Consider the following 21,040-nt stretch of genomic DNA (forward strand, 5'->3'; position numbering starts at 1 on the left):
AATTAGAAATAGATGTCATTTAGAAAATAATTAACTAACATACGACTTTTGATATTTCTAGAAATTTCAAATTTGTAACTGCTAATTTATTAATAGAATCATATATCTATATTGAATTATGTTCTATTTTTAATCGTTACACTTCAAAGGTAAATAAATTATTAATTTATAATATATATAGTTTATAACTTTATATTGTAGTTATAAATAAAGAGAAAATAACCGGGAAGGGTGAAGAAGCTCATGTAAAATTATGCAATTAAAATGGTAAAATGGTGAGTATGATGAAGTGAATCTAAGAAAAATTGTTATACAAATTATGGTGTTTTCTTCGTCCATTATAATAATTTAAAATAAAATATATATTCACATAAATAAGTCAATATTTGTTGTTTTTTTTTGGTAAGATGTTAAGATTATCATTTTCTGAAAGGTTACATTGTTGTTTTTAAAAAAATTATTATGGCAAGGAAACAAAAACAACCAACAACAACTCAAGGTAAAAAAAGCCTTAAGGAGGTCTTATACAAGAAAGATAAAAAGAAGTAGAAAAGAGAAGAAAGAAGAACTTGCCGGGTAAGAGAGGAGACGGTCACGCATCATACGGTCGAGAGAGGCAAGGATGACTGATGAAGGTGAGGGGACAGCTGTGAACACACAAGCATTACGCTCTTCCCACAGCAGGTAGATGGCTGACTGAAAGTATAGCTTGATGACTGGAGTAGCATGCGCATCTGCGTTGACGCGAGGTTAATTGATCCAGGCTGCAACAAAGTGTAGATCAGCCGGAGGAGAAATCCAAACTTCAGCAGCAAAAGACTCTCATATCAAGCGAGAGAAAGAGCACTCAAAGAAGAGATGATGGTGAGTTTCTATTTAGATATTACAAAGGACGCACGTTCCTGAGACATTTAACCCCCAACGCCTCAAGCGATCCTTGGTTGGCAGTCTTCTCCGCAAAGCCAGCCATGATATAAACGCATTACGTGGAATATGTTCCTTGAAACAAATAGTCGTGTGCCAATATTTGTTGTTGATAGTGTTTATATTCTTTTTTGACATTAGTATCCATATTTTTTAGTAAACTGATCCAAAGAGATTAGTTTGTAGAGCTAACCAAACGAGGATTATAGTGGTTACTTTGGAAAAAGTAATAGGTTGAATGATAGATGGCGTGCGTACTTTTTCACATGGAAATCTGTACATATATTAAAACTGTAAGATTTGAATCATAGAAAAAATATAGTGTATATGACTGAAGTTGGTCCATTCCGAAACTAAACATGGCTAAAATTCTTCTTTGTCAAAATGCATAGATGTGAATCTTATATGAATAGAGTTCTTCATTGCTTATAGCAGTGTAATAAACTCCGTGTGTAAAGGAAAAAGAATGTTATATAAGTGAAAACAAAAATTATGATTTTTTTTCTTGTGCCTATAGGCTCTTTGCAATTTGAAGAAGAAAGAAAATATTGTGTGAAAATCTTTGGCTCGGTCAAATTTTATCCAGTTGTTTATAAAACTGTTGTTATCTGATTCATGTAATTTTTTAGTGTTGATTTAAAAGCCCAAAAAACCCATCTATACTAACTTTTTGATATTTTTTTTTCTGTGATTTGAATTTAAAAAGAGATAAAACTTTCGGTAAGTTATGTAAACTCAGAACAAGTATTTAGCTTAAGAAAGCATTTACATGTTTCAAACTTATAATATATACATATATAATGTTTAAAATTATGCATATAAAACATGTGTAAAATGTGCCTGAATATGTTTCTATTCTTTAATGTGTTAATCGTACTATATATAACATTATTTTAAAATTTCAAAAAGTTTATGTTACATACAAAAAATCATCAATAAGAATATAATTCTCCATCTACAACAAGAAAAATGAAAAAATATAAACATATAAATTTAAATTAAAAAAAGTTAACATTGGAAAACAAAAAGTTAATGTAAAAGAAAAAAACCGACAAATAATATTATAAATAAAATAAATATATAAGACACAATCTGTGCGAAGCGCGGAAAAAATCTCTAGTACTAGTATAAGCCACTAAGTTGTAATACGCGTAAAAAGCTTTGTATGAAAAGAAACATTGCTTTGTGAACACAATATTTTCTTTTGTACGTTATTGCTTTTGTAGATATTTTAAAGTTTGATGCTATAAACGTTTTATTCTTTTTTTTTCTTTGGCCAAACAAGTGAAATAGCCCTTTTTAAAGGCATTTTGAAAATGAAACTAGTCTTTCAAATACCATCTGTTTAGCATGATAAATGATGAAATAAGCCTTCAGTAAAAAAGAACCCGATAAATTTGATTAAAATTAATAAATTTGGGATATTAATTTAGAAAAAATGACATTAAATTTAAATATAATGTCCGATACATATTTACGCAAAAACTGTAAATGAACATGGATTATGTTAAAACTTATTTACAGAATTTTAAAAAACTTGACACACTAATATTGTTTTTTGCTTCCAAATTTCTTAAAAATCTTTGATATAAGTTAGTCTTTTAGTTTGTTTTTGTAACTCCATATTTAGTTTTTAATATCTTATATATTAAAAGAGAAGTCATGACTTCTTTCATGTGTGATTTTTTTTTAATTTGGACTATCACTTAGAAATCTTATTAAATATATTTTATTAAGACTAATAATACATAGAATCTTTTAAATACTTTAATCATAATATCTTTTGATATCTTTTTATTTTAAATATAAATATATTTATTTTAAAAATCTAACAAATCTGTTTTAAAAGATTTTTACAAAATCTTCATTTTCGAAATTATATTTAAATATTTTCACTAATTTTGAAATTAGTTTGAAATATTATTCTACATTAATAAATTCAGTAATCGTTTATAAAATAAAAAATAAAAAATTCTGTAATATTTTATATATTATATAATCATAATCAATCATATTAAAAGAAAATTATTATATTGAGATAAATATAATAAAATTGTATTAAATTTATAAATTTTATAAATTTTATTTTGGTAAGTATAAAATATTTATGTTCAAAAATAAAATCTAATACGTTGGTAAGATGGGTTAACATTAGCAAACTATATAGTACATGTATAAAAATTAACATGTATTTCTTTAAAGCTTATAATATAAAATCTTTGTAACTACTTTAATCATAATATATTTTCATTTTAAATATAATATATATTTATATATTATATTTTAAAAATTTTAATAAATCTGTGTAAAAATATTTTAACAATAATTTAATGTATTTTAAGTTATCGTTTATAAAATGAAAAATAAATAAAGTATATCCTATTTTATCTACTTTATAGTCATGATCATGTTAAAATACAATTATTATACTTAAATAAATATGATAAAAGTATATTCAATTGATAAATTTATAAATATTATTTTCATAAATATAAATTATTTATTTTAAAAATATAATATGATGATAGAACGGCTTAAAATTAGCAAACCATATAATACATGTCTATAAATTAACATATCTTAGACTTTTGTATATACAATAATATATTATCTAAAATGAATAAGCATAAAAAATATTAGTAAAAATAAATACAGCTTTGAAACACGGGTCAGAATTTAGCATAAATTAAATACAAAATAATTTTCAAACATGTTTTTTCATGAATATATTAATTTGCTTAATAACTAAATGCAAATACAATAAGATAAATATATAATAAGAAGTGAAAAAACATATGGTTTTAAACAATAGATTATGATAAAATTATTGTATTTGAAATAGTTATATAAACATTTAAGTATATGATTTAAAAATATATACCACTAATGTTTAAAAATAATAATTTATGTAGAAAAGTAAAAACAAACACCCGCACGGTTGCGCGGGCCAAAATCTAGTAAATTTTTAAAGAAACAATTGAGAATGATTAATGCAGATTAACTACTATCAAATCTGGTTATAAATTTCTCCATTTTATTGTGCCAAAATATTACAACTTCAGAATATTTGAGAGAAAACAAAATGAACAAAATAACTAAAAGTAAAACTGCAAAAACTGGAAATTTTATATGTACTATATCATAATATTTAAAATTTGACTGAAAAACAAATACTGTAAAGTATTATAAATTACCACTTATACGCAAAATGTATCATATTCTTAGGTTTTATAATCCATATCACTCAGATATTTAAAAATAATAGCTAAATAAATCTTAGTTGTCTATAGTAGTTATATTAATATACATTTTGATTGTTCTAAATTATTTTGTAAGATAACTAAATTTAGGAATAAAAATATATTATCATTTTGAATTATATGGATTAGAATGATAACAACCAAAAATCAATAAAAATTGAAGAAAAAAAGAATTAAAAAAATAAAAACTTAATTTAATAAAAGATATTTTAGAGAATATAAAATTTTCATGAAGGATTTTTTTTTTATTTCAATAGGAAATATTGTTATTATAGTGTGAAGTAAATTTGGCGGCAAAGATGCCAGAATGTTATGCCGAATCTGAAGGAGAGGGACCATCTCTTCCTTTTCGAACAGGCTATCACAAGTGGTGACAGCTTAGAAACATGTGTTTTTTATTTATTTCTTTTCAAATATTAGATTTTATTGCTCCTAACACATAATCATTGATCTCATTTGCGAATTTAATATTCTTGTGGGTATATTCTATGCATCTTCTTCTCTGATGTGACTAAAAAATTGTTTGCCTGCAATGTTCCTCACTTCATATCAATTTTTGGTGGGAAAACTAAATGGGATTATTAGATTACTGAATTTCTAGGTAGATTTTTTTTTGTCGACGAATTTTCTAGTTAGATGAGATCATTGGATTGATAAGTTCTAAATCGTCTCTGGATAGTTTATATAAATATGCACATAGTACAATATTGCAAAGGCAGCACAACGATTTTTGTTTTCAATGAATATTGTTGCTGTTCTTTTTAACTATTTTGAAAGTATTAGTTTCATATTCAAAAAGCTAATAAATTCAAATTGAGTTGTTCTTTTTGGGCAAACATGGTCAAACAATCACTCGCACCCCAATCTGAAACCATTGTTTGATTTCTGTACGTAACTTGAGTTGCTTGTGTGCAAGAAATAAAGTGTATCGCAAGAATTTGACTTCAATAGATAGATTATATAAGCAACGAATAACAAATTTAACGTGACGAAATATAACACAATGTTTTTAAATTGAAAAAATTTCGTGAAGTTTTCTAGGGACTTAATTTTACAAAAGGTTTGATTGGCAACAATCGTGTTTAGTAAGGCGGTTGAGAGCTGGCTTGGTGGTGAACTTTTTTTTTTTTTTGGGTAAAAATATAAAGATATTATTACCAAGCTTTTAAATTTTTGACAGAAATACAGGGATTAACAAGAAGCAGAAAAGAAAAATAAAAATGTAAACAAACACTCGATCTAGCCTAAACCGGGCAGACACTACAAACCAAAACAATAATCCTGAGGCGAGACTCGAATGGCACCTACCGCTTGCCGCAAAAGGCTGAACCAAGTTAAATCGAAAGACAAAACCCGGTAATTTTGACCTCCCCGATGATCCGCTCTTAAAGATATCAGCTCAATCGAGAACAGCTCGTGGAGTACCTCCTAGCACACGCCCACAGGAACAGGCAGAAACGGAAGAGGCCAAGCACACCTGCATCAGCTAGACCTAGCAATTTTTCAACTCGGAGACGGCCTGTACACAATGTCGGACCAAGCAAAACAGGCTGACACCTCCGCATTCCCAGACCATTAGCCCCAAACCTGCACTAAAATGAATCACACACCACCACCAAAGCTCAAGCGAACCACAGTGATGATGGGATGTGTGCGAAGACCAGGCACGCGAGAAGCGGTCAATGACAATAACCGCAGGCACGCTTGAAACCGTTGAGAACCAACGAGCTAATTCCAGAGCTGCTAGAATCTGTCGCTTGCACCTGCAAGGACAGCAAGAAGAACAAGGGCAGACACCTAACCAAGGAACCGTGAAGAGAAGATTCGAAGTGAAGAGGCAGAGCAGTAGGCTTTATGTGCATGTGTAATCTCTATCTCTATTTGTTTTATGATGAGTTGGGTACCACTATATCCTTATGGGACATGTGAATACTACAACTAGGTGTGCATCAAAGCTGAAATGGAACAACTAGGGGGCTTTTGCTAAAAGTAATAGTCTATAGTCGCATGTTTCGCAAACAAGGCACACTACTGTGGTAAGAATCCCACCGGTCCACACTAAAAATGTTTACTAATTATTTTAAATAGTAATAATAAAATAATAAAAATACTCTATTCAAAATGAAAAAAATAACTTTTTACTTAAAACAAAATATTAAATGACTAAAATTAAAATTTTAAGTATGAAGATCATATCAATAATAAAGTTCTACCATAGATGGAGGATCATCACTTTGCTTGGATTATATGGAACATATGGAAATATCGTAATAATAAAGTTTTCAGTAATATGGACATTGATCCCATGAATACGCTTAAATTAGCAGAAACATAATCAACATTAGCCCTGTTCTTTTCCAGAACGCAGCGTCAGCGGCGTGCGTCAAAAAATAAAAAAAGATTAAAAATTAACACGTCAGCAGCAGGTTAAAACAGAGAGTTGAACGTACTAATAATTGACGCAAAGGACACGTTAACGCGGAGTTGAAGACGCTGATAATTGCAGCGACGATGAAAGCACGGAAAAGATCAGTTGCGGCAGTTGCCGGCGGAAGCTGTATAACGAAGCTGCACTTAAATTTCTTTTTCTTGTTTGATAATTTTTGGTTTCTGCGTCAGACGCATCGTTAAACAAACGAACAAGCCTATTATGGGCTGAGGCACAGACATTGCATGAGCAGAGGACAGTACCACAAGTTACGGTTACGTCTCTGCCGCCAATTCCAGGAAGATAATGTTTCACAGATGGTTCCTGGAAAGAGGGTGATATCTTTTCCGGACAAGGTTGGCTCATCACTCTAGAAGGATTTGATGGACTGGTGGGGGAGAGGAATGTTCGGGTTAGGCTCTCTCCTCTTCATGCAAAAATGAAAGCGCTACTCTGGACAATCGAATGCATGAGAAATTTACGTCAATTTCAGGTTACGTTTGCCACAAATTGTTCTCAATTGGTGAAGATGGTTTCGGAACCAGAAGAATGACCAGCTTTTGCAAATTATTTGAAAGACATCAAGTCCCTGAAAGAAAGTTTCCTCCGAGCAGAAATCATCCATGTTCCAAGGACACAAAATTCAATGGCGGATAGTCTAGCCCATAGTGCTAGGGTTCAACTGTCTTTTGTCTTCCACATGGATGCAGATCAACCGGTTTAGTTTACAGATTCTGTATGAGTCTGTATAAGTTGATGACAAAAAAAAAAGATCATATCAATAAATAAATTATGTATATATTATTAATTATATTATAGAATTTACATATAATCATACTAATATATGTGTATTAATCGGCTTATTCGGTTTGTTCGGTATATATATACCAAACAATATCTATATACCATGGTTTCTTAAAAATAATTTTCATTCAGCATATTCGGAATTAAAATATAAATTTAATTTCATTATTTTCTATCGATATTCACCATGCGCAAGGTGCAGAATCTTATCTAGTTATTATATATTTTCAGAGCTTTTTGATTTTAAGAGTCACAATTTGATAAAAGGAACAATATAGTTTTTATGACTATAGCTTTTTTTATCCCATTTTAATCGATGGTGGTCAGGACTTGAACCTAGGTGGCAGAACTTACAGCCGTGAGTCCTTTACCACCAGGCTACAAGTGTCCGACAATATAGTTTTGGTATGAGATATATCATGAGACTGGTTTAGAGATGATGGTATTTAATATATTGGATTTTTACATATGGATAATTCCTTAGTCCACTTAGTATACATTGAAAAAAATGATTTATTGACCTGGTCCGCCGAAGTTAGTTGATTAATAATTAAAAGCTAAGTTGTCGAATCTCCTATATATTAAAATAAGAGCATTACAACTTTTAGTTATGATATGTATCATTACTAGAGTGATTCTTAAAGTTTTTAGAAAAATATGTTGGTCTACTAAACATTATTATTTACTTCTCATTAAACTAACAATGAAATTAATTAATAATTAATAATTATTATTTTTCTTTCTTTCTTTAAATAAAAGCTATGTAATTACCAAAAATGAATAAAATATGTACTTGACAATTAATGATTTTAATAATAAAAATTTGATAACAATTTACATATCTTTCATTATTTTTAATGTTATATTATTAAAATAAATTAAACAATCATATTAACTATATAATGTACCACATACACATAATGTAAGGGCGGACAGTCTCGCACGCAGTGGTAGAAGACAATCGTCTTTTGTTGTACATATGGATGCAGAGCTACTAGTTTGGTTTACAGAGTCTGTATGAGTTTGTTTAAGTTGCTGACAAAAAAAACCATATAATAAAAATTTAGATTCTTTCGTAATGTTATATTTAAAATTTTTAAAAACGATTTTAAATTACAAAAATATTAAAAGTTTCACAATGAAAATTTTATGATGTACAATTTAGAATTTTTGTTATAATAAAATACAAATGATCAAAAATCATATGAGTAAAAAATCACATTTAATAGATTTTTGGGAATGATTCATTTTTAATAGTACATAGTTAGTTTTTGTTTATCGCTGTTGACTTTAGAGGGGAAAGCAAAACGATTTTCTAAAATGTTAAGCATTAAGGGCCTGACTGGTTTAACCGCAGCGGTTGCGGTTGCGGTTGCAGGAGTTTGCGGATGCGGGTGGTTGCGGTTTCTAGCGGTTTTAAGAGATTTGTATGACTGGTTATGCGGTTAGAAATTTGTGCGTTTGCGGGATACTTATGACTGGTTAACTACCAAATGCAGCAGCAGTTAAATAATAAATTAACAATATTTACATTTTATACAATTATAATATCAAAAATAATAATATTATAATAAATATAAAATTTATATTTAGAAAGTTATAGTTTAAATTTTTTAAAAATATAGAAAATATTTTTATTTTAAAGTTTTATAATATTAATTAAAATTTAATTGATATATTTTAGCATTTTTATAATTTCAGTTTAATTTTTTTATTGAATTTTTTTATGTTTGTATTTATATTGTTTTGGAAAAAAAAATAATTTTTTTTATCCTCCCGCAAACGCCCGCAACCGCAAACGCTAGCTGGAACCAGCTTTTGAATTTATGAGGTTCAGAGCGATTTGGAGCGATTTAGAGCGGTTTAGAGCGGTTTGAGCGATTGTTGCAAAACGCCAGCAACCGCTACCAACCGCAAAAGCTGCGTTTGCGGGTGGTAGCGGGAAAACCAGTCATACCCTAAATCGGCGTAAGTCACTAAAATTAACTAATAAATTAGCTATAATATTTATAGAAGATAAATAAATTTAACTGCTAGGAGTTTATAAACTGTAGTCTAAAACACTCACAAAAGTCGCTGAAACTGTAAGAACATTGTTGATCGCTGGAAACAACATACATAGGTTCTTAAATTATCAATTTGCCTAATAAAAAGACCACGTCTTCATTCTTCCTCCAGCGTCTCTGCTTCCTGCAACACAAGAACACGACTACTTGCTTTCATTAATTATTCTTTACAAGCTCACTGATTGCAATGCTATTAGGACATTTCCAATCCCACTCCATTTTTTTCTCCAAAATAGAGTAAAAGTGAAAATAGATTGCTCCAACTCAACTCCAAATCTCATTCCATAATAGAGTTTACTCCATAAATGGAGTAATCTATTTTTTGTTTGTTCATCACTCCATTATGGAATGAGAAATGGAATATGATTGGAGCATTTTTACTCTATTTTTATTTTTACTCCATTTTAGAGAAAAAAAATGCAAAATGGAGTATTACATTGGAGATGCTCAGACTCCACTTTATGTTTTTAACCGAGAGAGAGTTAGTTGCCAAGTTATGACATAAGCAAATACATGTCAATCGTAACGATTCTTTATTTGCTTGCAAACCTTAACGAATTCAAGAGATTTGAGTTACCTAATCCTTTCTTTTGCGTTTGAGATTCTTGAGATTCTTGATCTGCAGCGTCATGTATTCGATCACTTCTTTAAGTGTTGCATTTCTTTTTTTTTTTAAATTCCATAGTGCTGGGACTGAGTACCGCCCACTTGGGTTGTACTCATTCAGCTCCTCCAGTGCTGTCTTCACTGCCTCTGACACCTGTTCACCCCACTCTTCTCTCAGCTTCTTAAGTTGCTCATCTTCTTCATCCACCACTTCCTGCACCAGTGGAAATAGATGAAGATTTCATAGAATGGGACATGGAGACAGTGGGAAGGAATCTCTACGGAGCAATGAGACATAACTAAACCTTCATTTTGTCTTCAGTCCCCACGCGTTTGAATGGATACCATCCTGAATCCTTGAGGCTTTCCTGCCATTTTGAGCAAAGCATGGCGTACTGCACCTCAGCTTCTTCCCCTTTGAATCTTTCCTTGCATGCTTTTAGGAATGGCTTTTCATCAAGTTCTCCCAACCGCTTTATTCTGATGTTGGTTCGATCACCGCTCAACATTCCTATCAATCCCTGAAACAATCCAGATCATTCACAGCTCAGATATCTCAGGCAAGAAGATGGAGGAAGCATTTAAAGTAGATACCGTAATCAATTCTTGGCGTGCTTCTTGTATCTCATCATTGCTTTGCCTTTCTTTTATCATGAGGGCCGAGTTAGTATCCTCTAGATCTTGCAGCTCGGAGCACTTGTCCTCTAGCTCTTCATTCATCTTTTTCATTTTCTTCTTAACGTCCTCATCATCTTCATCTTCCCTATGATGCTTCATGACTTGCAGCTTTCCTTTCAGCTCTTGAATCTCCATTTGAAGTTGCTGCTTGCTGTTTAACTCCTTCTCAAGCTGAAGGATCTTGTTCAGTGCCTCCTTTTTTTTCCTCTGAATTCAGAAAGAGTACTTTTCAATCTTCAAACACAAACTGAGCCATTCATTAACTGAAAACATACATACATAACATACCTTGTGTTCTTCCACAAGTCTCAGTACACGATCATCCGTCCTTTTCTGCTCAAGTGAAGCTAACTGGAGAGAGGAGCTCACAGCATCGTTCTATCACAACCAAAAAAAAGATCATCAGTAACCCTGGAAAACAACATAAACGCATGAACTATTATTACCTTCTTCTTCTCTCCTTCAAGAGTTAGTCTCTCCAGTTCAGTTAATGCTTGCTTCTTGTCCAATTCTTTGGACCAAGCATCCAGACCCTTCATCCTATACTCCAGTTTCTTGTTCAGCATCTCTTTTTCTCGTAAGATCCTGTCGATGTTGCGCTGCGAAAACTCCTGAATCCTTTTTGTTTCTGGATATAAAAACAAGAGAGAGAGTCACAAACCTAAACTCACAGCAAACATAAACAATCAACTTGTCAGTGTACACAAACCTTGTTTATAAGTAGCAAACTCTTGTCGTCATCGTTTCCTCTCAGTGGGCTGATGACAATCCCCATCCAAGGCCACACATACATGTCGTCATTCACAACAGCAGCTTGCTTCTGCTTGGACAAGCTAATCACTGGCTCAGCATCACCAGCGAGATCCTTGTGGAGGTACTTTGACAAGGCCAAGTGATTAGCCTTTTGTTTACAGTTTCTAGTGGTGGATTTGGCGACGGCAGTGGCATGAGCAAGCAGCTCCTTGTCCTTGTAGCGTTGCTTCTTCCTCTCAGAGCAAAAAGGGCACTTGAAAGTCTCCTCCTTTAGCTTAACTTTCAGCTCCCCGTCCCTCAGTTGCTTGTAAGGCTTCTCAGAGTAGTCACTCTCCTCTGACTCAGAACTGCTATTATCCATCCTTATTACTAGTTGAGCACACAAAAAGCTGTTTAACTCCTCAACATAATAAAACTATCTAACTTTTACTATTAGAAGCTCTTAAATTTTCAAGATAAAACGTATCTAAAGATGAAAACTTTTAACAAGATTTCAGGAAAAGTTGAGGAGAATCAAACACTAGAAAAAAGCACAAGAAAGTGAAGAATCGAGACGAAACCCTAAAGACTTACTGAGGATCTCGCGGCGAGGAGAGAGCAAAAGAGAAATGTGATGACAGTGACAAGAGAGAAGGAAGAGCAATTAAGGTAGATGAGGAGTCGCACGTAATATATAACGTGGTTACAAAAGAGTTAAACGTAACTACAAAAGAGTTAAACGTAACTATTTATTAGTACGAAAGTCCATGTGAACAAATGAAAAGACAGCAAATGTCTGAAACATCCATTTGGTGTTTTGTCCCCATGTCTCCGAACGGTGACTGCGGTTTGAGCGGTGCGGGACAAACGGTTCAATTACGGTGCGGTTTTAACAGTTATAAAAATATATAAATATATAGTATATGTAGAGATTTTTGTTACGGTTAACTGCGGAGGGGAGCAGGACGATCGTCACCATTCAAAGCCTAAGTCCAATTCAGTTCATTGCAAATATAAAGGATGAGCTTATAACATCAATAATTGTTTTGTGGTGAAACAAGTTTTATCTCTTGAGTTTTTCAAACGGCATGTGTTGCGTTTCTATTTGAAGAAACTATACAAATAATAGTTGAAATGTTCCAAATATAAAGCATTTTCATGACCTAACAAATTAGTTGTAAAAGCAAACATCAAACACTAGTGGTAGGAACAATTTGGTTTTGCGTTTACAATAAGCAAAGCAATATTTATTCGAAATACTAACACGATTATAAACTCAATGAAAAGAACAAACCACACTGCGTGTAACGTGCAAAGAAGAATTTTTTTTTTGTATCCTTTGCTAAATGCAACATAAGAACTGGCTTTTCGAGTGCAAAGAGGCCAGGAAATGATCGGAAAATTAACAACTAAACTTTAGTAAATAACCATAGAATGAGAGTAGAAAAGTAATATCAAGCACATAGCAACCCCCAAGTTTGCTGCAAAAATGAAATTATTCAGAGAAACTAAGCACCACTGAATCAAACACTTGCTTTGTTTCCTATCAAGTGATGAAGAAACAAACCAGCTGCAACACTCACGTTCAAACTCTCCACAGCTAAGAAAGATCTCAATCCTTCCACTTCCCCATCTTCAGACTCTGTACTAGCTGCAACATCGCTAGCCATATTCCCACTAATCCGAACTAAATCAGTGCATGATCTCTCCACCAACGGCCTTAACCCAGTCCCTTCATTCCCCAGCACAAGAATCGTCGGCCTACCGGGTGAAACCTCGTTCAAAGCAACAGCCTTGGAAGAAACCGAACCACCAACCACACGCCAACCGTTCTCAGCGGAAGCTTCCAGGAACTGCATCATGTTCTTGCAGTATCTAAGCTCCATCACTTCCAGAGATCCAGCACTTGCTTTACTCACCACCGCACTCAACGGAGCCGAGTTTTTAGCGCACACCACAACTCCAGTGGCTCCGAAAAAGTAAGCAGACCTTATGATGGCACCTAAGTTCTGCGGATCAGTGACCTCATCTAACGCCACCCAAAGAGAGTACTTCTCTTCTTCCTCCGAAGAAACCTTATCTAGCTCTTTCACTTTCACCAGCTCCAATGGTGAAGCATCCAGCACCAGTCCTTGATGAGGTCTGTTATCAGCAACCATGTTGAGATCATGCTTGGAAGTTTCTTTAATATCTAACCCAAGCTTCTCAGAGAGTTTCAAGACTCTCTCAAAACCTTTCTTGTCTTTCTTCTTCTTGTTGTTACTGCTCAGATCCAAACCTTCTTGAACGTACAGAGCGTACAGCTCTCGTCTCCCGGCAGAGAGCGCAGCTAAGACCGGACTCACTCCGTAAACCACTTCACCGACCATCCTAGGCACGCTTGACTCGGTCGCCTCTTGCCACGTCCTCCTTCCCCAGCTCTCTTGCCTGTTCCAGTTTTGATACGCTGCGTTGCCACCGCGCCCTTCATCTCTTCTTACATCATACCTATTGAACCTATTTCTGATCTCAGGCCACCTAGCATCGTTTGGCTCTTCTTCAACATGCTCGGTTTCAACTCCTTCATCATCTTCTCGAGCATAACGATTAACTTTAGGCAACTGCTCTTTAACCGGTGAGTCATTAGCAACCCAAATAGAGTTTCCAGTAGCTTTCTCGCTTTCTCCATCATCTCTTCTACCACGGAAAGAATCACGCTTTCTTGTTTCACCACTAAATCTACTTCTCCTATCAGAAGAAACAGAACCGTTTCCATCTCGTTTCTTCTCCCAAGATGAAGATGATCCATTACCTCTCCTCTCTTCGACTGGCTTCACCCAAATGGAGTCTCCACGGCCGTTTCCGTCACTTCTCTGGTCTCGGTAAGCTTTTGAAACTAATCCAGATCTTCCTCTATTACCACCACTACTTCGTTTGCCAAATCTCTGTGAATCGAAGCTAGAATAGTCTCTAACGCTTTCAAGCTTCCCTAACATTCCAATCTCTATAGATTTGAGGCGAGAGCTAACTAAAAGACTACCTCGGCTAAACCCAGTCGAGACATGTGCAAAGGCGCTTCCTTTGAGGTGGAAACAGCTTTTAGTAGCTTTGGTTTGTTGTAAGGAAACCCTAATCGCCATTGGAAAGCCTTGGGTTCTTGTCAGGTTACAGTACATTTTTTCCGGGTTAAAGAGAAGAGAAAGACAAAATCTTTTCGCTCTCAGAAAGTAGCGGTTAAGAATGGTGAATCTCCCATTTGATAATGAACGAACCAGTTGCTAGGGTTTAAGGCAAAGACCAGAGGAAGGGGGAAGAAGATAAGAGAAGCGCAGCTGCGAAAACGGCACCGTTCTACTAAAACTTACACCTTGCCCAAAAACTCCTCAAACACTTTTAAAATTACATTTCCTACCACTTACTGCCATACTCACAGTCGCTGGTTCGAACGATTGATTAGTTCGGTTCCGGTTATTCCCAATTTTCGGTTAGTTATACTAACACAAAGTTGTCCCCAAATTGAGCTGAACAAAGTTTGGTTCAGTTTATATCAAAATTAACCCAAGTTTTTGGTTTCTGTTTAATATCAGTAACTTTTTTAGTGTTTTTAATTTACTTAAAGTTAGTTATTTATATCGTTTAAAATTTGGTTAGTTTGGTTAGCATAGTTCAGTTATGAACTTTCCCTAAAATGAAAAAAAAAGTAACTAACAGCCGATTTATTATCACTATTTTATCTACCGAATTGAACCAAATTCATGACCAAATTTGAATCGGGAACCAGAAAATTACAGTTTGGTTAGGCTGGTTCGGGTCAAAATCCATATCCTACTCACATTAATGAATTTTTGACTGTATGAGAATCATGAGTGCTGTTACAAAAGTATGTATGAATGTTGAAAACAAGATCATCGGATTGTCAATACTGCTCTGTGTTCAATAGAAGATCAGATCTTTTCAAAGCAACTGATGAATAATGATCATTTTTATATATAGAACTCAGAAATATATAGTTCTACAACATTTTGGCTGATTCTTGAAATTTGCCATACCCTGGAGACGAAACCAACCAGGGTTTATTACTGTTCTTGTACTTTGATAACAAAAATAAAAATAAAAAACTTTCCTCAAAAGGAAGGGCTTACCTTTTTTAGCTCTTTTATTTGTTTAAACCCTAAAGGCAAACAAAGAGTCCATTGAAAGTCCAAACCTTCTTTAACTTAACTTGTTTCAGAGACGTCATCGAGGTACTGAGAGTGCGAAGCAGCAAGTAGCGCAGCTCCAACGCCAGACCCATCATTCGAATGAATCACCTCCACGCTCCCTGATGCTTCATCTCCAAGCAACTCTTTCAATGAGCTCTCCATACACTCGCTGAACTGAGTGTAGTGCTCGAAGAGTCCACCGTCCATGGCTATCACAGATTTCTGCGTTTCTCCGTCTTTCGGTGCGTCTCTTCCTAGCTTCTTGAGGATTCCGTAGATCCCTGCAGCTGATAGACGAGCTCCGCGGCTAGCTATGATGTCACACAGACTGACCACAACTTTTCTCATCTTCAGAGAAGTGGTAGGGACCTGAGAGATCACCAAAGAACATTCATTGAGACTTCATTATATACCTTAAGTGTGAATGGTTATGCATATAGGAGGAGATGCTAACCTCCAATATGTCCTTTAACTTGCTTCCAACAACCTTCAAATCAGGAGAAGTGTCGCTGTGCATAGCAGACATGTTTGGTGTCCTGCATATACCATAAACTGGTTAGACTTCTCACTTGAAGCAAGTAGGGTTGCGGTTATTACCCGAACCGAACTTGCCGAACCACAACCCGACGGTGGTTTTCGGTTAGTTAAGTTCGGTTCAGTTCAGCAACTAAAAAATTTGGTTTTAGATTTGGTAATCAGTTAGCTCAGCAATTAAAAAAAGATATTTCCAAACAGTACAATCTTAACCGAAATCTAAACCAAAATAACCGAACTAACCATAATAACCAAAATTAACAAAAAAAAATTGAATTTTTTTCAATTTAAACCGAAAATTTACCAAACTCAGCACAAAACCAAAAACCTAGGTAGAATTTCAATTCTTTGAAACCGAACTAACCAAAAACTGAACCAAACTTTGTTCGGTTCACTTCGGTGAGATTTTGGCCGATCCCAACTAACCAAAATTCGAACTAACCGAAGAAACCGAACCCGCAGGCCTAGAAGCAAGTAAACTATGTAAAAGAAGTTAACAAACCTTATGATGAAAGGTATTCTCAGCTTAGGTGGGACAGAGTCACCAAAGAAAGCAGCCTCATCAGCCATTTTCAGAAGAACTCTTCGCAAGATCTCTCCCAAATACATACCCGAAATGATTTTCTCAAGAATCTGTGAAAAAAGCCAGAAAAGAATCTTAGTGAGCTATAACCGAAGAACTTGAAAAAACCAGCAGAGTTTCATACCTGTTCACCAGGATTCAGACTATCGAAATCCAGCAAGTGGTCGTACTCCGTCAATGGAAGATGTGATGACCTGAAGTTTCCCCACTCCATGTTGATCACCTACATTGCGGTACATACTAAGCTTCAAGTAGTTCAACGCTCAATGGAAGTTGTTATAAAAAAAACACAAACCATTTCTCCAGATTTGGGAAGTAAGCCGTGCCATTTGGGAATGGCATGTGCACGTTCCACATAAGCTGCGTTTGTGCCAGTGCCTAAGATAACAGCGGCAACCACATCAGGGTTATAGTATCTACCACCAGCAAGTGTTCCAACCGTGTCATTAACCTGCAATAAGTTTACAAAGAGATTATTAGGACATACGTTAGGTGAAAGAAAATAAAAAAGAGAAGAGGAACACTTACAAGGGCTGTGACGTTCATGTCAAGCCCAACTCTTTCCATAGCTTTAACAAGCTCACCAACCACATCTTGTCCAACCTACACCATCCCCATCAACAGACAGAAACAGAGTTCAGAAAGAGGACTATCTTATGTAATAAATTTGGAATAAAATGAAAAAGGTAATCAAGCTCAACTGTATCTTCGATGGAAAAGCCTTTGGTCCACTTGATGAGAGTGCCAGAAGACAAAGAAGTCTGCTTAACCGGAAACGAGAAAGTGAAACCTAGCTCCCTTTGTCTACCCTCAGGGAGATGAAAGTCCTCTCCTTCTGTAGCCACGAAATTTGCAAGCGCCTCAGCGATAAAATTGAACAGTTCCTGGGTCCACAGAATATAATCAACACACAAAGACAGAGATCAACCAAAGAGTAAACAGGTAAGGGAACTGACATCTGAACCGCTGGTCATCAAATGAGGAGGAATAGAGACTTCTTTGGCTTCTTGTTTGACAACACGGCCTTCTTTGCCACCAAGAAGCACACGCATCACACGGAAGTTCGTTCCTCCTAGGTCCAGCGCATAGAAGAAACCATGTTCTTCCCTGTAAAGATTAGATTCATTTACATCAGAACCTTAAAAACAAAACTAGTGCCACTGTTAACTATGCTCATGATGATTCACCCTACGTTGATGACTGAGACTATCTCTTGCAAATTGAGCAAACCTAGGAACAGTGAGACATCAAAAAATTAAGGACACGCATAAATCATCGATAAGTTTTCCAAAAAATTTGATCTAAAAAGTATGTTAAGAATCAAGGATAAATGAGTTTAAGCTAGAGTGTCATGATTATACACAAACGTCAGGTTCAAAGAGAATATGATTCAAAAAGCAACGGATCTTGATTCCATCTGAATCACACCATGCTCATGCATTAAAGTCGATAACTTTCAATCGCAATCAATCAAAAACCACAGAGACCTGATCCAATCCAAAGGATTCATCATAAAGCATGAAACTTTATCCAAAATAATTATCTAAATCTGACCAAACAAATAAAAAAAAACTCCACAAAAATCGCAAATTTTATCTTTAAATAATTACCCAGAGGGAAGATTATCGACGTAGCTGATAAGCATCTTAAGCTTGCTTCCACCTTCGGAAGCGAGACCCGCGTGCATCTCAACCGTCATCGCATCCGCCACTTGTCTCAGTTTCGCGATAGGCGTCGCGCAATCCTCCTCGAGAACCCTCAGGATCTCTATCACACGCGCCCATTTCCCGGAGCTTTGCATCCGCCGCCGCACGATGTACACAGACGCCGCGCAGACCGCCGCAGCGCACACGACCGTCGCACCAACAGCCACTTTACCCATAAGATTCGATCTCTAAGACAAAAAGGACAAAGGTTTTGGATCTATTATAGGATTGGGTTGGGGTGCGTGTGAATGGTATTGAGATTGGAGACCACGTAAGCAGGCTTGTGTTGTCTGTAAACTACGGAAAGAAAGATCACAGTTTTTGATTTTTTTTTTTTATTAATTTATAAGGATTTTTGGAATTTTCTTGCCGGTTTTGTGTTTTAATTTTCGGAGCTGATGAGAAGATTGTAATGGATTTTTAAAGAGAATTACGTAAGTGACCCTGTCCGAGATTTGGTTTTGGTCTTTTCTTTGGCCGAATTTTATGGAGGAAGTTGAGTGACCGATAATTCGGAAAAACCTAATAACTAACAAACTATTATCTAATGTTTGTAGAAAATAAAAATCATCTGTTGTGTAAATATGCGTTTTATTTAATCTTATCCATACATAAATCATAGTTTTTTCAAGTTTTTATATATCTTTTGGACCATCAATTCGAAATTTTAATTAATACATTTTTAGCATTTGATTTTTAATCTATTTCATGTATTTATGTCATTAATTTTAAATGCATCAACAAAACCAGTTCGTGTAAACCCATTTCTAAGAACACGAGTTAACCAAAATCAATTGTCTTAACCAGAAATTAAACTGGATTTTATTTCTGACATTCTTTCATGATCATTATGTAATCAATACGTTCATGATAATGTGTTCCACCAAGATCAAACATGAAAAATTACTGCCACAAATAGCACATTTATAATACTATTTTCATAACTATTTTTACCATCACTTTTAGTGAATGGTAAAAAGTGATGGTAAAAAAAAATTTTCTTTAGGGTTAATTAATCTAAACTTAAAATTTAGAGTTAAGGGATGAAGTTGAGTGTACGTATAAGTAAAAGTGTACCTTCCTTATCTTGGACGATGAAAATGAAAAAGCTCCACTCTTCTTATTGAATCATTCACACACATACTTATGGCCCTATTTCCTGTTCAAAGCAACTCATAACATTTACATAAATACTTGTTGCAACTTATCTATGAACCTCACAAAGTTTTGATAAAACGTGAAAGAACAATAACATAGATGAATATATTTTTTTAAGTCAAAAATAAACTATTGATTTAAAATGATTTATGGGTTATTAGTTGAGTTATAAATATTTGGTATCTAACTAATAAAAATGACAAAATGTGGAATGATTAATAAATTTTTAAAATTATGTTAAGGTGCAAAATTGTAAGAAAGACTCTTGATGAGATACATTGGAGTATATATTAGCAACAATGAAAAGTTTACCTGTAAACTCTAATTGTTTTTGAAGCTCTTCACCAATAACATAATTTTTCACCTGAAGGAAAATAGTAGAGAAGGGAACATTCAATGATTTATCAATAAGTGAGACTTATATTACCTGAACTTCAGCAATCCTTTGCAATTGAGATTCTCAACCTGTCTGATAATCGAAGGACTGCAACTAAAGCATTAAACTTCAACGAAACAAAGTACCACGTCAAGGACTCAAAACAGCAGAATGAAGATGACTTGTATTTCCCATCATCTTAACTAAATCTGTTGGAAGAAAGTAACTTGTTTAGCAGCCTTGACAAATCAACACTGAGCTGCTTAGGTTTCTCGGAAAAGCAGCGGTAGGATCAGCGGTAGCCGTAGTTGTAGGAGCAGAAAATGGTGGATCAGGTAGTTAGGTGAAATCTGAACCAGAGGAGCATCTCTTTGGAGTGTACCGAACGCTTTGAAAGTGATTGCAGCTATCAAATTCACTGGTTCTTGCAACTGTGGTATTATATCTACAAAGCCCTTTCAATCAACCGGAGCTCACCGTAGCTCCACCAGCACCAATTACGTTTCTAATCACAACCAATCCTGCCGACTTCCCCTTAAAAGATTTCCACTTCACCAGCTTCTCCAGTCTATGGAAAAGCACCTGCCTTAACGAGCTGGATCCGGATGAAAAGCATTTCCAACAATGGCTTCATGAATGCAGAAGCAAAAGAAGGCTTCATCGTTTGCCAAGAGATCTCCAACACAGTTGTGAAGAACCGTCGGGTCTACAGCTCCCACTGATTAGGAAGCTCAAGATTGAGAAGAGCAGAATGATGAATTTCACGGGGGGGGGGGGGGGGGGGGGGGGGGTTGCAATCAAAGATCTATTGTGTGAGGAGTGCAGAGCAATGATTAATGAGCGCGTTCAATACGACCCCACTACAAGAATAATAGAAAATAGCAAAGGACTAGCGACAATATTTCCGTAGCCATAACAATTAGTGATGAAAATTGCAACGGAAAGTGACAAAACAAAAAAAAAATGTTAAGGTTGTAGCTAATTTGTAGCGATCTATAACAATC

General features: G+C 34.7%; 3 protein-coding genes across 3 annotated transcripts; all 3 read right to left on the bottom strand.

Annotated features, from left to right (window-relative positions):
* Positions 1-9,422: 9,422 nt before the first annotated feature.
* On the bottom strand, positions 9,423-12,219 carry LOC125576694 (factor of DNA methylation 5-like). Its single transcript, XM_048737262.1, has 8 exons — positions 12,093-12,219; positions 11,476-11,888; positions 11,213-11,401; positions 11,055-11,144; positions 10,683-10,973; positions 10,394-10,609; positions 10,060-10,302; positions 9,423-9,606 (listed from the first exon to the last, which is right to left on the bottom strand). Exons 2-7 carry the CDS (start codon positions 11,878-11,880, stop codon positions 10,060-10,062), a joined length of 1,434 nt encoding a protein of 477 aa, XP_048593219.1. The 5' UTR covers positions 11,881-11,888; positions 12,093-12,219; the 3' UTR covers positions 9,423-9,606.
* Positions 12,220-12,900: 681 nt separating this feature from the next.
* On the bottom strand, positions 12,901-14,812 carry LOC106357579 (uncharacterized tRNA/rRNA methyltransferase MSMEG_6073/MSMEI_5913). The gene has a single exon (XM_013797260.3). The coding sequence runs from the start codon at positions 14,651-14,653 to the stop codon at positions 13,022-13,024; it is 1,632 nt and encodes a 543-aa protein (XP_013652714.2). The 5' UTR covers positions 14,654-14,812; the 3' UTR covers positions 12,901-13,021.
* Positions 14,813-15,441: 629 nt separating this feature from the next.
* On the bottom strand, positions 15,442-18,855 carry LOC106357578 (hexokinase-1). Its single transcript, XM_013797259.2, has 9 exons — positions 18,407-18,855; positions 17,753-17,903; positions 17,498-17,680; positions 17,325-17,399; positions 17,092-17,247; positions 16,921-17,019; positions 16,716-16,846; positions 16,134-16,215; positions 15,442-16,048 (listed from the first exon to the last, which is right to left on the bottom strand). Exons 1-9 carry the CDS (start codon positions 18,676-18,678, stop codon positions 15,695-15,697), a joined length of 1,503 nt encoding a protein of 500 aa, XP_013652713.2. The 5' UTR covers positions 18,679-18,855; the 3' UTR covers positions 15,442-15,694.
* Positions 18,856-21,040: the final 2,185 nt, after the last annotated feature.

This window comes from Brassica napus, chromosome A7, assembly GCF_020379485.1.
Source record: "Brassica napus cultivar Da-Ae chromosome A7, Da-Ae, whole genome shotgun sequence".
In the NCBI taxonomy this organism is placed as follows: domain Eukaryota; kingdom Viridiplantae; phylum Streptophyta; class Magnoliopsida; order Brassicales; family Brassicaceae; genus Brassica; species Brassica napus.

Excerpts from the sequence above, each read along its gene's own strand:
- LOC106357578 (XM_013797259.2), bottom strand. The coding sequence starts at position 18,678 with ATGGGTAAAGTGGCTGTTGGTGCGACGGTCGTGTGCGCTGCGGCGGTC. Across the intron at positions 17,681-17,752 it reads TGATGACCAGCGGTTCAGAT|GAACTGTTCAATTTTATCGC; the intron begins GTCAGTTCCCTT and ends CTGTGGACCCAG. Across the intron at positions 16,049-16,133 it reads AGTTAAAGGACATATTGGAG|GTCCCTACCACTTCTCTGAA; the intron begins GTTAGCATCTCC and ends GTGATCTCTCAG.
- LOC106357579 (XM_013797260.3), bottom strand. The coding sequence starts at position 14,653 with ATGTACTGTAACCTGACAAGAACCCAAGGCTTTCCAATGGCGATTAGG.
- LOC125576694 (XM_048737262.1), bottom strand. The coding sequence starts at position 11,880 with ATGGATAATAGCAGTTCTGAGTCAGAGGAGAGTGACTACTCTGAGAAG. Across the intron at positions 10,974-11,054 it reads GACTTGTGGAAGAACACAAG|AGGAAAAAAAAGGAGGCACT; the intron begins GTATGTTATGTA and ends TTCTGAATTCAG. Across the intron at positions 10,303-10,393 it reads GGACTGAAGACAAAATGAAG|GAAGTGGTGGATGAAGAAGA; the intron begins GTTTAGTTATGT and ends CCACTGGTGCAG.